Here is a 15,357-nt window from a genome sequence, read left to right as displayed (position 1 = left end):
AACAGCAAGAATTCTGTCTCTCAAAGACCTGTTACTGTGCCTTTAAAAAGTCCACCTCTACTCCACTCATTAATCTAACTTAGTAGCACCTGTCTGAGCTCTTTAAAGACACCTGTCCACCCCACAGTCAGTCAGACGCCAACTACTACCATGGGCAAGACCAAAGAGCTGTCAAAAGACACCAGAGATACAATTGTGGACCTCCATAGGGCTGGAAAGGGCTACGGGGCAATTACCAAGCAGCTTGGTGAAAATAGATCAACTGTTGGAGCAATTGTTAGAAAATGGAAGAGGCTAAAGACGACTGTGAGTCACCTTCGGACTGGGGCTCCATGCAAGATCTCACCTCGTGGGGTATCACTGATGATAAGAAAGGTGAGGAATTAGCCCAAAACTACAAGGGAGGAGCTGGTCAATGACATGAAGAGAGCTGGGACCACAGCTTCAAAGGTCACTGTCAGTAGAACACTATGTCATCATGGTTTCAAATCATGCATTGCATGGAAGGTTCCCATGCTCAAGTCATCACATGTCCAGGCCCGTCTGAAGTTTGCAAATGACCATCTGGATGATCCAGAGGAGGCAGGGGGGAATGTCATGTGGTCAGATGAGACCAAAGTAGAACTTTTTGGCCTAAACATCATTCGTCATGTTTGTAGGAAAAAGAAGGATGAGTTGTATCCCAAGAACACCCTCCCTACTGTGAAGGCGAAGGGGACAGGACGTCTGCACTGTATTAACGAGAGGATGAATGGGGCCATTTATTGTGAGATTTTGAGCAACAATCTCCTTCCCTCAGTCAGAGCATTGAAGGTGGGTCGTGGCTGGGTCTTCCAACATGACAACAACCCGAAGCACACAGCCAGGATAACCAAGGAGTGGCTCCATAAGAAGCATATAAGAAGCAAGGTTCTGGAGTGGCCTAGCCAGTCTCCAGACCTAAATCCAATAGAACATCTTTGGAGGGAGCTTAACTCTGTGTTGCTCAGCGACAGCCCCAAAACCTGACAGATCTAGAGGAGACCTGTGTGGATGAGTGGGCCAAACTCTCTGCTGCAGTGTGTGCAAACCTGGTCAAGAACTGCAGGAAACGTTTGACCTCTGTAATTGCAAACAAAAGCTTCTGTACCAAATATTAACACTGATTTTCTCAGGTGTTCAAATACTTATGATCAGCAGAGAAAGACAAATAAATTCTTTTATTTTTTTATTCTGTCTCTCAGAGTGGGAATGCACCTACAATGTGAATCTCAGCCCCCTCCATGATTTCTAAGTGGGAGAACTTGCAAGTCAACACGTCATGCGACTGATCTATTGGCACAGATTTATGCCAGCTGATAGTCCAGACTATGTGCCAAAGAGGCCTATAAGTGCCAGGATTGCACTCAGGGAGGGTCCTGAACCTCAAGAAACAGAGCATCCTTCACATAAAACATGACCTTATGTTCTATCTAGCCATACTTAACCCCTGAATGTATGAAATCTTATGGAGATCTGCCAACAGTTGGGTTACAATTGGAGAGACTTCTTCTCTGGCAACAGGGGACTGTCCAGGAAGGCCACTCAAACTAGAACACAACAACTTCAACCAGGAAATAAAATCTTAACCAAATCCCATGAATTCCATGGTATGCCAGAGATAGAGCCATCCAATGCTTTGGTGGCAACCAGAAAGAAAATGGATCTATCTCTGCAATTTTCTGGATGAATCTGAAGGCTAGGGAACAGATAGATGTGGACTTCTGAGGCATAAAACGCGTTTGGTGTGGATGTGCGAGAGGAGATAACTTTAATCAGTCAATTACCCAAGACTTTAGTCGGGATCTTGACATTCGTCAATAAAAGAGTAATGGCCCTATAAGATTCAGGTAACTGAGGAGCTCCTGGTTTGAGGAGATCCACAATAATAGCACCATTCTTGAGATAGGAGCCTGTCCCAAAGTATGTCCTGCAGCCATCGGACATTTAAAGGGGTGGTCTCACTTCAGCAAATGGCATTTATTATGTAGATGAAGGTAATACAAGCCACTTACTAATGTATTGTGATTGTCCATGTTGCCTCCTTTGCTGGGTGTTTTTATTTTTATACCACATTATACACTGCTCTTTTCCAGGGGTTAGGACCTGCAATCCAGCAGTGGTGGTCGTGCTTGCACACTATAGCAAAAAGCAGTGGTCTCTCTTGTGCCCGGGACCTTGGGAGCATGGATTGGCAGTCAGGCTCATCAGCTCCAGCCACCTCGTATGGCAGTCGTGGCCATAACCCCTCCGGCACCGTTGTGCGCTGTTTCTTTGTGCAAGTCATGTTTAATTATGGACAGATCTTCTCCCATGCTTCCGAATGGAATAAAGAGAGCTGCATTGAGTGACGGCCGTCCTCACGCGTCCTATCCACGGTGCAGTATCCCGCTGCTTTATTCTGGTCGTTACCTCCTCTCCTTCTTTGGTAGGGTGTTCTAATCCCTCTTGCAAAGCATGAAGACTCTACCATGATGTCCTAATTACAGCCAGGGCACTGGAGGGATCAGAGGCAGGTTAGCAGAGCTGGGTTCGGGTGGCGGAACATGCGTCCTACACCATGCTTGTTTAGGCCATGACCCCAGGGTTGGTAGCCATTTAGCTTAGATCCTGTAGGGCATGGCTACGATGAGTGATTCCATATTAGCTGCATTAGAGCCTGAGGTTCAGTCATCCAACTCTGGTCTCAAAGGCTCTAGCTCCTCCATGCTTTACACTACAGCTTTGCGTGTTCTGAGGAGCTGCTCAAAGCTCAGCAGGAGGTCAGGGAATGGAGAGCTGACATGATGATTACAAATGAAATCACCTGTGAGAAAAGATTACTTAGATTTTTGCTGTAATATAACATCACATCTCGAAGGTGGCCCCTCTGAATTCCCTACCTTTGTATTGTATATACATCTGACCTGAGGTGTTCACCACATCAGAACGTGTCTCCTTGCAGTGCACGGTCGCTGTCTTTCAAGCCTGGACTGTGTGATGAAGAACAGAGAAATGTGTCCTCCAGGCCGCCGGGAATGTGGCCCCTGCATAAGCAACTATGAGGAATCCAATTTTGGAATGTGCAAATTAAAAGGTATGAGCCGTTGACGTATTCTTGTCCATAGGGGGCAGTGCTATAGCAGCTTTATTCTGGCAGCACAATAGTAATTGTATTTGGGTCCATAGGGGGCAGTATGACAAGAAATAAACATATACATCCCAGTCCAGAAACACCTTATACACCGGGTCCAGACCCTAAACTACCCTTTTCCAGAGCTCAGACCAGACATTCAGATACTTACCTCCGTTCCCATCTCCGTTCCCATTTCTGACTCCCCTGGAGTCAGAAAACAGGAGTGTTAATATCAATTAAAGGGGTATTCCAGGATTTTATATGCCCGTCACCCCTACCGATCATTTGTTCTGCAGTAGCTCTGGCGCCAGGATTCGGCATCGGAACTACACAGCTCCATCCGCTGTTCAGTAGACGGGGTCAGTTACCTTAGTATTGAAGTGCACGGGAGCAGCGCTGCAGTATCCAGCACCATGCATTACACAATGAATGAAGTTGTGTAGTTCCAGCACCGACTTCTGGAGGTACTGCAAAAGAGCTGATCCGAGAGGGTGCATGGTGCCAGCATTGTGAGGGCCTATCCCGAGGATAGATCCTGGACAACCTCTTTAAAGTCTACAGGTGTAAAATTGCAACAGAAGTGCTCAATATTTCTGCATCTGCTTCTTTCAGTGAGCAGCAGATTGAAGATCCTGGAGCCCGATTCAGTGATAGATGTTATCCAAGAATACAGTATCAGCAAAGGACACAGAATAAACCCAACGGGGACAGGTCAGTATAAATCAGGGGTGCCCGGATTTTTTTTCGGTCTGGGGGCCACATTGTCACATTGCTTTATTTCAAGGGGCCACATATAAAAATGTTGATCGGTGCTCATTTGCATCGGCCTATTACACAAGCCAAGTGACTGGGGAGGAATGATCGCTACCAGCCATTCCTTCCTCATTCAGTTCTATCATCGGTAGCACATTCCTGATTACACAGGGAGCAGGGGTGCACCAGCGATGAGGCCAGGTGAGACAATCGCCTCAGGCAGCACCAGGTAGGGGCAAGAGGGGGGCAGCCGAAATGCGAGGTGCACCCCTGACCGGGAGATGTGCTGACAATAATCGGACATCTTTCATCCTGATAAAATATGCAAATCAGCCGCCAAACAAGCGATTCCTCGTTTATCAGCGGTGCAGGCCCGATATCAGGAATAAGCGCTCCCATGAAGACTTGTTCCCAGTGATTGTCCTAAATATCGTGCAGTATATTAGGGGCTTAAAGGGATTTCCCAGTAAAAATGATTTTTTAACACGTTCCTGCAGCATAGCCCCTGAAACCGAAGAGTTATACTTACCTGCTGCTCGCCGCTCCGGTCTTCCGCACTGCCCCCGTGGGCTCCATCTTCCAGTCCCTGCGCTGATTGGGCATAGTCACATGCACCTCTCCAGCCAATGACTGGCTTCAGCGGTGATGTGGCCACAAGCAGCGTGTCACTGCTGCAGCCAATCATTGACTGGTGTATGACTATGCCCATGCGCTGCCAGGTGTAATCAGCGCAGGGATCGGGCGATGGAGGCAGCGGGTGCAGTGCAGAGGACCGGAGCGGCGGGGAGCAGGTAAGTCTAACTCTTCTATTTCAGGGGCCATGCTGCAGGAACTTGTTAAAAAAAATTATAATAATTTTTACCAGAAAAATGGCGACATTTCTTTCCACCCTTCCTCCTATTAATAAATCAGCGCTTTCCTACACTGCAGAGGACAGCGCTCAATGGTTATTACCGTCTCCTGCCCCTCCAGTTACAGGCGCCATGAAATAACCAGTAAGCACTTTCCCTTACTAGTGGGGAGAGCGCTTATTGGTTAACCCTTTAATGGCCAGGCTGTAAAAGGCCATAATGACTTTTTTTTTGTGATTTAGCGCACGTGGTGGTTCAAACGGTTGTAACTTTATTTATTTGACTACCAAAATAGTTTTTGCAAGAGTTTTTTACGTGACACATAGGCCTTATAAATATATTTTTTAGTTTTATTTTGGGGGAAACTGTAAAACAAAAATTGAAGTAGTATACTGAATATACGCCTATATACACAATCAAACCAAATAATGTGGGAATAGGCGCTAAAACAAAATAATAATATTTTATTATATGTTCAGTTAAAAATAAGGCGTAGCGTGCTAGTGTGCATACGGATCGGCACTGTAATGGCCATTACAGTGCCGATCCGTATGCACACTAGCACGCTACGCCTCAACCTAGAGGTTGCTAGCTTAGGCAGGACAGTAGTCTGTTAGTTATAACACCGTACCTCACACTAGAGGAATCCGGTGACAGGCAGGTTGTCTACTGTTACTTGTCCGTCCACGGCCTCTGTTCAATATCACAGCAGAGGCGTAGGGCTCCTTTCTCATATGGTGCACATAGCTCCTGACGAAATGCATTCCCAGTGCATAGAAACGCGTTGAGCTGCTGCCCTTAGGGATATGCCAGTGTAATCCTTGCTCCGTACACCACCCTCGGAGTGACGGCTGATACTCTGCCATAGTCCTGCACCGTGACTATTTTAGCTCAGTGAGAGTCTGCGCGCTGACTCTCATTGTTAGGAGTGGTGTTTGGTGTTTTTCCCGGCACCAGACATCCCCTGGAGAGTAGTCCCCACTTTGGGTCACACATTCTGGACCCTGTGGATTATTGAGCCCCCCCATGTGTTGGTGGGTTTAGTCTGTGAGACAGATGTAGTGTTCCAGATGGTTGCACTGTTTGGAGACTATTCAGTTTTCACATACGTAGCATCAGTCAGTTGCTGACCGCTATACTGATAGGTGATACCCCTTATTTTTAACTGAACATATAATAAAATATTATTATTTTGTTTTAGCGCCTATTCCCACATTATTTGGTTTGAAACTGTAAAACCCATTTTTTTTAAAGTATTTTTTTTTCAAGCATATGAAAACTGACACCAAAATATATTATAATTAGTTCCCAATTTTGTGTATGTCTTTTTAAAAATATATTATGTATAGTTACACGCGAATAGAGAGGTAATGGCAACGGTTTTGGTTGGTGTGGGTCTTTTTTCTTTTATTATTTTTTATCTTAATTTTTTATATATTTCTGCTACATAATACTTCCTCCAAGGGGTTATAAAAAGACCTTTGGGGGACAGTGAGCACTCTTATTTTGCACTTCTTATTTGTATTTTAGTTTTGTAATTTTTTTGTATAATAAAAAAAATAAATTGCCACATATTTTTTTTTTTTTACTTTGTATTTTATTTGGTTTTATTTTGTTTTCATTTTATCAATCATTTTTAACTTATTTTTTTTATATATATTTTTTGTATTTTGTTATAAAATATTTTTTTCCACATAATATATCTCCCATTTTTGCATGTTTTCCTTTTTTCCTTTGTTTCATTTGTATTTTATTTTTGTACATTTTTATTATTTTCCTTTTTTTTTTTTCCACATATTTTCTTTTCCCTCATACTTTCCCCAGGAGGTCACTGAAAGACATTTGGGAGACAATGAGAGACTTTTTTTTTTGCACTATTGCATCCAAAGGAGCCCCAATTACAGGGGAAACCAGCCTGCTGTGGTGGCTTTGTACAAGGCAGAGCTGATCAGGGTCTACCGACCCTGTAGCTCTGCGCTCCTCTGCCCCCAAGCAGAGTCCAAACTGCACAGGCTCACCTATCTGAGGAGAAGGCAGAAGCACTGATAAACCGCGTCTGCCTTCTCCTCGGGTCCCCCGCTATCACTGACAGCCGGGGACCGTCGGCTCCTGCTACAGTGCGGGAGAAGGACCTGTAATGCTGTATCCTGTGGTACTCCTGGCAGAAACACAGCCGATTGCACGATCAGCAGGACGGGGGGAGCAAACCTTGGCTCTGGGGGCCGCATGCAGCTTTATCGAAAAGGTAATACTAAAACCTTTTACTCAGCACTTTGTTGAAGCCCATTTGGCAGCGATCAGCCTCCAGTCTTCTTGGGGATGACGCCACAAGGTTTGGTCACCTGGATTTGGGGTTCTCTACCATTCTTCTCTGCAGATCCTCTTAAGCGCTATCAGGTTGGATGAGGACCGTCGGTGGACAGACATTTTCAGGTCTCTCCAGAGATGTTCCATTGGGTTCAAGTCAGGACTCTGGCTGGGCCACTGAAGAACATTCACAGAGTTGTCCCTATGTCCCTAAACCTCTTCTGTGTTGTCTTTGGCTGTGTGCTTAGGGAATGGTCTTGTTGGAGGTTTGCATTAAGAATATCTCTGTACGTTGCTCCATTCAGCTTTCCCTCAACTCTGACCAGTCTCCCTGTCCTCCCAGTATGTGCTTCACTGTAGGGATGGTATTGTGCAGGTGATGAGCACTGCCTGGTGTCCTCCATATACAACATTCAATCTTGGTTTCATCTGACCAAAAAGTCTGAGTCCTTGAGGTGTTTTCTTGCAAACTTTTAGGTGTCTTTTACTGAGGAGAGACTTCTTTGTGCTCACTCTGCTATAAAGATCAGATAAAGACCGTTTTTCAGCTTGCGGAAAATTCTGCAACAAAATCCGCAGTGTGTGAAGGCACCCTAAAGCTGGAATCACACATGCAGTTTTTTAAATCAAAGCCTTAGGATTCTGTTGGTCAAATCTTAGTAGCTTCTTCTTCTAGTTCTTTTATTCTCACTCACTTTCTTTTGCAGTGTCCACCACTACCATGACCACCACCACCGCCGCTGCTGCTGCTGCTGCTGCATCCCCACATCTTACTTCCGCAGGAGATAAACCCAAACTTCTCCAAAGTAGCTCTGATGTCCGCACCCCATCACTGCTCGCCTCTACGTTCCCACCACAGATGAAAGATAGGAAGCTGGGCAGGAGGAGGAAGAGCGAGATGAACCAGACCATGTCACTAAGTACTTCAACTCCTTACTCTCCATTTTCAAACTTTTAACTCTGAAATGGATTCTGGTATCCGAGAGACCATAAAAAGAAGGCAGAAGCAGAGTTGTAGCTCGGCTTTCCTTCAATTGGGGCAAAATTTCACTTTACTGCACCCCTTGCCAGATGCCCCCTAGCTATGTCCGTGGGTGCTGGATGCAAGTGCTCGAAAATAAAAGTGCCTGTCTAGTGACATATACCATTTATATACTGTATCTCCAAGAGCTCATAACACGGTTTCCTTCGCAAGGGAATATACACAACCTGAGTCACGGTGTGAATACCTTACATTAGTTATCCTGTACTGATCCTAAGTTACATCCTGCATTATACTCCAGAGCTGCACTCACTATTCTGCTGGTGGAGTCACTGTGTACATACATTACTTATCCTGTACTGATCCTGAGTTACATCCTGTATTATACTCCAGAGCTGCACTCACTATTCTGCTGGTGGAGTCACTGTGTACATACATTACTTATCCTGTACTGATCCTGAGTTACATCCTGTATTATACTCCAGAGCTGCACTCACTATTCTGCTGCTGGTGTCACTGTGTACATACATTACATTACTTATCCTGAACTGATCCTTAGTTACATCTTGTATTATACTCCAGAGCTGCACTCACTATTCTGCTGCTGGTGTCACTGTGTACATACATTACATTACTTATCCTGTATTATACTCCAGAGCAGCACTCACTATTCTGCTTGTGCACCTACATTACTTATCCTGAGTTATATCCTGTATTATACTCCAGAGCTGCACTCACTATTCTGCTTGTGCACATACATTACTTATCCTGAGTTATATCCTGTATTATACTCCAGGGTTACTGCACCTAGAGGCTCTGCTCTCTCTGCAACTGCCCTGTCCTCTCCACGTTGCTTGACAGGGCCAGACAGGGTAAATGTGATCACACCTGACCCTGTCAAAGTACAGACGGTGCAGCAGGTGCAGAGAGCAGAGCCTCTAGGTGTAATGGTAACGCCCCCGTTGCTCCTAGAGGCTCATTTGCATATATTAAGACATTATTTTTCTCAGCAATGCGGACACATATGAACATGGGACCAACACAGATGCCTTCAGCTGCTAAGAGCACATGGAACAGGCCAGCCGGTGTCATAGGTGACAGATGCCCTTTAAAGGGGTAGTACCAAGTATTATAATTAGGGGATATCTAACTGATCTTGAGGGCTGACCATTGGGTCCCCTATTAATCCAGTTTCTGATGAAGCAGCATGTTGACTATGCACATTAATTTTCGATGGTACTGCCGGATATCGCCGAGCGCTAGCTCTGGCGGTCCAACAGAGAATGAATGTAGCCGACGTGCAATACCGGATCCAGTCTATGGAGCGGATTCTATATCAGAGTATCCATGTTTTATCTACTCTCCTAAATCCCTTTAATAATTCACATTTTATCAAAATATCTGTTATTATTTGCGCCTGTCCCTGGCAGCTCGGATAACATGGCTGTAATATAAAGCGTAGTCCTCTCCTCACCATGTATATTGTGTTGTTTCAGCGCTGATAGTCATCTGCAGCCTGACCGCCATGTCTGGGATACTTGTGGTGGCAACGTGCTGGTACAGGTACGTGATACACAGGGGAAAGTCTAAACCATAAAGTAATGTAAGGTGAAATGGGTGGGTTCACATCACGATTTTCCCATCCGTTTAACGCATACAAAAAAACGTATATGTTAAACGGATGCCTCAGACTGATGCCATACAGTGGCATCCGTTCACCATAGACAAAAATAAAAAGTATAATTTTTATTTTTTTATTGGACTGTGCAGGATACAAGAACGTGGTGTGCTGCGTTTTTTGTAACGTATAAAACATGATGTGAACGCACCCCAACATGTGCAGGCATTCATACATGGTGGGCAACAGGGTCAGCACACTCTCCCTGGATGGAAGATTTGGAAACATGTTGGATTTCAACATGCCCGATCCTTAGTACACGCAGTGGACCTTCCAGCGGATTACTCCCCTTCCCCAGTGAAAACACATGCATCCCCCACCAAGCCGAGCATACACCTAGCAGTTATCTGTGACCAATATGGATTTTTACATTCGCCATTTAACCATTTATGTAAATGTTGTTTCTTCAGGTTACAAAAAGAAGTGCGTCTTGCACAAGAGATGGCGTATACAGCATACAAAGGGAGCAGGCAGCACCCAAGCCAAAGGGTAAGGCACAGTCCTCACCTAAATTTATAGTAAAGGCTCCTTTTATATGAGCTGATGATCCTGCGAACGATCGTTTACAATCGCTGCACCAATCACCAGAATGGGGTTCCTGTTCCCCCCCCTTCCCCATCTCCTATATGAATGGAGCAGTGGCCGAGCGTGCAGTCCCATAAAGAATGAATGGAGGCGCAGCATGCATGCTCGACCTGCTGCACCATCAGATCGGAGAAACTGGACTCCCGTTCTTGTGGGGGTCCCAGCAGTCGGTTACTTATCTCCTAATCTGTGGATAGGGGTAACTTGCAAACTTGGCACAACCCCTTTAAAGAGGACCCGTCACCTCTCTGGACGTGTCTGTTTTAGCAACTACTTCTATTGCCCATGTAATAACAATTCTGGAACATCTATTCTGATGGTTCTATGTTGGTCCAATCCTCTGTTATTCTTGCTAGAAGTTCTGAATTAATTGCTAGCAGTCTGCAATGAAGGTCCAGCTGGGAGTTACCAGTTAGGCTGCTTTCAAACGAGCGGATATCACGTTGCAGACTTGCAGCGCAGCACCCGTCCTGACCTTCCAGCACTGCCGGGGTCATATAGCATTATATTGATTTATGATGCTATGTAACCCTTAGGCCCCTTTCACACGGACATCACGTTTTGGCTCCGGAGGCTTTCCGGGTGCAATGCGGCAAACCCGCGCAACTAGGTACCCAATTGCAGTCAGTTTTGATTGCGCGGGTGCAATGCGTTTTGCACGCACGTGATAAAAAAAATGAATGTGGTACCCAAACCTGAACTTCTTCACAGAAGTTCAGGTTTGGGTTCAAGGTTGTGTAGATTGCATTATTTTCCCTTATAACATGGTTATAAAGGGAAATAATAGCATTCTGAATACAGAATGCATAGTACAATAGCGCTGGAGGGGTTAAAAAAATAAATAAAAATAATTTAAGCTCACCTTAATCCACTTGCTCGTGCAGCCGGCTTCTCTTCTGTCTTCTTTGAGGAATAGGACCTTTGATGACGTCACTGCGCTCATCACATGGTCCATCCCATGATCCATCACCACGGTGATGGATCATGTGACGGACCATGTAATGACCGCAGTGACGTCACCACAGGTCCTATTCCTGTGCACAGCAAAGATGAAGACAAAAGAGAAGCCGGGCTGCGCGATCAAGTGGATTAAGGGGAGTTAAAAAAAAATAAAAAATTATCCCCTCCATCCCTAATTTACTTAGCATTCTGTATTAAGAATGCTATTATTTTCAATATTAAAATCTACAGAATACCTAACCCAAACCCCGAAAAGTCCGGGTTTGGGTCTGGGTACCACATTCAGTTTTTTCTCACTCGTGTGCAAAAAGCATTGCACACGCACAGGAAAAACTGAAGAACGCAACGCAATCACACACAAAACTCACCCCACTCGCCGGCAAAAATCACACGATTTTCCCGCGACACACCCGCATCCTATCTGGCCCTCACATGCGACGCCCGTGTGAAAGAGGCCTAAGGGTTACACAGCATCACAAATCAATATAATGCTAGGTGACCCTGGCAGTGCTGGAAGTTCAGGACGGGTGCTGCGCTGCGAGTCCGCAGTGTGACTCTCGCTCGTCTAAAAGCGGCCGTGGGGTCTGACCAGCACCCCCAAACTGGTAACACCCATCTAGACCTTTAATGGCAGACTGCTGGTAATTCATTCATAAACTTCTGGGAGGAATAATAGAGGAATTGTACAACACAGAATCATAAGAATAGTTGCTCCAAAATTGTTACTACATGGGGAATGCAAGTAGTTACTAAACCAGACATATCAGAAAAGGGAACAGGGCCTCTTAAAAGGGAGTCTGTCACCTCCAAAATCTAATTATACATACCACCACCTAAAGTGCAGTAAGTGCTCCAAACTATAACTGTACCTTACGTGTGAAAATTCTGTCCTCTAATCCTGAGAAATTTTTATATTTTTTTGCAAATATGCATTTTGGTGCAGTGTAGGAGGGGAGACTCCAGAGCAGTGGGTTTCTGAGGTCTATACCACCATGGAATTTTTATATATTTCCCGGATTTTCTCCTACATTTCAAATATAATACTAGTGTTAAAGGGGTTGTGTAGTGCAACGATATTGAAAGGCAGTGGACTATAACCACGTGCACTGGACGAGCAGTTGTAATTACACTGCACCGCCGATGCAAAGGAGGCAACGGGCAGGAAAAGGATGCAACGCTCGCACGACCACAGCTACCCCTACAAACTGCTGATCGGTGGGGGTGCCACTAGTTAGACTCCTACCGATCTGATGACCTATCTTGAGCATAGGTCACCAATATTAAGGCCTTGCACAACCCCTTTAAGAAAGTCCTACATAGATTGTGCAGCATGATGAAATGAGATATTGCCATGGATAACGAACAAAAATAATTTTTTTTCTTTTCCCTACAGTCGGCAGATCAGATGTCTCACTATATGCAACATTACAGCGCTCAGAAGAAGCACTTCCAGGCACGGGAGAGGTAATGAGCAGTGTGAATGAGCCTCTGTCACTTGGCTGCTTCTACAAATCCTTCTATCCGACTATCTTCCATTACTCCCATCAGCTCAGAAAAGAAGCCTTGCCAGCAGCTGTCCACTGACTCTGAGGCGGATACTGAGGAATTTGCCATCTACGAGTGTCCTGGACTTGCCCCTGTGTGTAACTTTTTAAACTAAACCTTTAAAAGAGCACCTGTCAACCTTATTAAACCAGACATACTGCATGGTAGGGCTGATCCTGCTGATTAAAACAATACCAGTCTTGTAAAAATTGGTTGAAGCGTTCCCGAGATATAAGACTTTTCTTCAGTGCACCAAGAAGTGTGGCCAGTACTGAAAAGAGGAGGTGCACTGAGGGTCTAGGCCCTGCCCCTCCAGTGCTGACCACGCCCCCAGTGCGCTAAAGCCTTTATGTGCATGAAGAATGAAAGTCTTTTTTTTCTCAGGAATGCCACAACCGATTTTCACAAGACAGGTGTCATTTTTATCAGCGGGATCACCCCTACTAACTAATGTGCTTGGTTTAACAGGGCTGATCCTGCTGACAAGCGCCCTTTAAATCAAACACTAGCTGAACACGTCTTTTTTTTCTTCCTTTTTTACAGACAGGAGAGATGGAAGTTCATAATCCTCTGTTTGACCCGTCACGGACCAAGCATTGAAAGCATGATATATGGACGTCACGTGTCTCATAAGCGTCATTTATAAAGTGTGTGCATTAAAGTCTCAGTATCGTGGACATGTACTTATTTCCATGCCCTGCCCATCTGACTCAAGCTTCTCCTCAGTCACTGCACGACTTGGCTAAATATATTATCTCAATATACTCTCAGAATATAATATGCAATCTTCTCTGATGACCTTAGGGTCCATTCACACGTCTGCAATTTCGTTCCGCATTTTGCGGACCCATTCATTTCTATGGGTCAGCACGATGTGCTGCCCAGATCCGGAAATTCCGATCCCGAAAAAAATAGAACATGTCCTATTCTTTTTCCGCAATTGCGGACAAGGGTAGGCATTTTCTATTAAGTGCCGGTGATGTGCGGTCCGCAAAATACGGAAGGCACATCGCTGATGTCCGTGTTCTGCGGATCCACTGATCCGCAAAACACACACGGACGTGTGAATGGATTCTGAGGAGGCGTTTAAGGAGCAGCTCTTGTTAGAAATATGGCCATTTTTACGGCCTGGGCTACACGCTAACTTTGGTCGTGCGATACGGCACGGCCGACGATCACAACTAAGCTTGAGGAATCGGCCTTCGGATCATGGATCCAAAGTAGATTTGTTCAAATAGTTTAATGTCGTATCCGTGGCTCCAAGGAGCAAATACATTTTAATGCTGTATGGAGACGCCATTAAAATCAAAGTATTTGAACTAATCGATTTCGGATCTATGATCCGAAGATCGATTCACTCAAACTCAAGCGGTGCGACAAAATGCAGCACGACAAATGTTGCAGTGCAGTTGTGCCCTATTTGTCGCATGACACACGTCGTCGTGTAGACCTAGCCTTAATGCGTTCACAGATCAGTGGTTTTCCACTGATCGTGGGTCAGTGAAAAATATCACGGAGACGTGCACCACTTTGGTCCATGATGCAGACCAAACACTGATGGCATCTGTGTCCTGTCAGTGTTTTTTTTTTTTTACAGACCATTAGAAGGAGATGCTCTGGAAATCAGCTTTCAACTGAGCAGCATCCGTGGAATACAGATAACACAAGGAGAAAAACGTGGATGGATTTTCTGTGGATGCCAAATGTGAACAAAGCCTAAGGACAATGCTACCCGGTACAGATTGCACTTTGGGTAAGGGTCCATTCACATGTCCGCAAGTGTTTTGCAGTCCGCACATGGCCGGCTCTATAATAGAAATGCCTTTTCTTGTCTGTGGCTGCGGACAGGAATAGGACATGTTCTATTTTTTTGCGGGGCCGCGGAACGGAAGTGCGGTCCGCATCTTTTGCGGCCCCATTGAAAATTAATGGGTACGCAAAATTGCGGAACGGATATGGACAAGTGAATGGACCCCTTAATAGAAGGGGCAGTCCATCATTCTGGATCGCCATCAGCTAGTCTGATGAGAAGTATCCATCTCAAACTGTCTCTCACTGGATGATCCAGCAGGTTCATGCATTTTACAGATGTCAATGAGCACCATGGTGTAATACTTCCTGTGTCCTGAGGAGGTGCTGCAGGAAAACGGAACGTCCCCCCGAGACGAGCTGCATGCAGAAAACACACGGGACATGAACCAGGCAAGTCTTAGTAAATAGTGCTTTGCGTTTATTGCAATTTATAGGAAGGGAATCCCTTACCCAACATGAGGGACATATATTAAATTTTAGCGGGAATTACAATAACCCCCATGGATCCAGACACAGAGAGGGTACGTGAACTGCTCAAAGTGGACAATCTCAGCACCGCACCAGATACTTCCGTCTTTGGCTGCACTGGTGAGATTGCAATGCCGGAGGAGACTAGCTGCATCGGGGTTCTGACCGTCAAATCCATTATATCAAAGTGCATGTCATACAAAAGCAGTCACCCATGGAGGTGGACTGCACCCTGCTACCCAATATATACAGAGCTCCTCATACTATAGTCAAGCAGAACCCT

General features: G+C 45.3%; 1 protein-coding gene across 1 annotated transcript; it reads left to right on the top strand.

Annotated features, from left to right (window-relative positions):
- The first annotated feature begins 284 nt into the window (after positions 1 to 284).
- Positions 285 to 13,394, top strand: LOC122946638 (neural proliferation differentiation and control protein 1-like). Its single transcript, XM_044306387.1, has 9 exons — positions 285 to 306; positions 2,963 to 3,094; positions 3,746 to 3,844; positions 7,752 to 7,964; positions 9,523 to 9,589; positions 10,115 to 10,193; positions 12,643 to 12,713; positions 12,798 to 12,888; positions 13,338 to 13,394. Exons 1-9 carry the CDS (start codon positions 285 to 287, stop codon positions 13,392 to 13,394), a joined length of 831 nt encoding a protein of 276 aa, XP_044162322.1.
- The last annotated feature ends 1,963 nt before the right edge of the window (positions 13,395 to 15,357 follow it).

Source organism: Bufo gargarizans, chromosome 9, assembly GCF_014858855.1.
Source record: "Bufo gargarizans isolate SCDJY-AF-19 chromosome 9, ASM1485885v1, whole genome shotgun sequence".
NCBI classification, from domain to species: domain Eukaryota; kingdom Metazoa; phylum Chordata; class Amphibia; order Anura; family Bufonidae; genus Bufo; species Bufo gargarizans.
The sequence above is the reverse complement of the archived record's forward strand: the minus strand, read 5'-3'. Positions and strand labels throughout refer to the sequence as shown.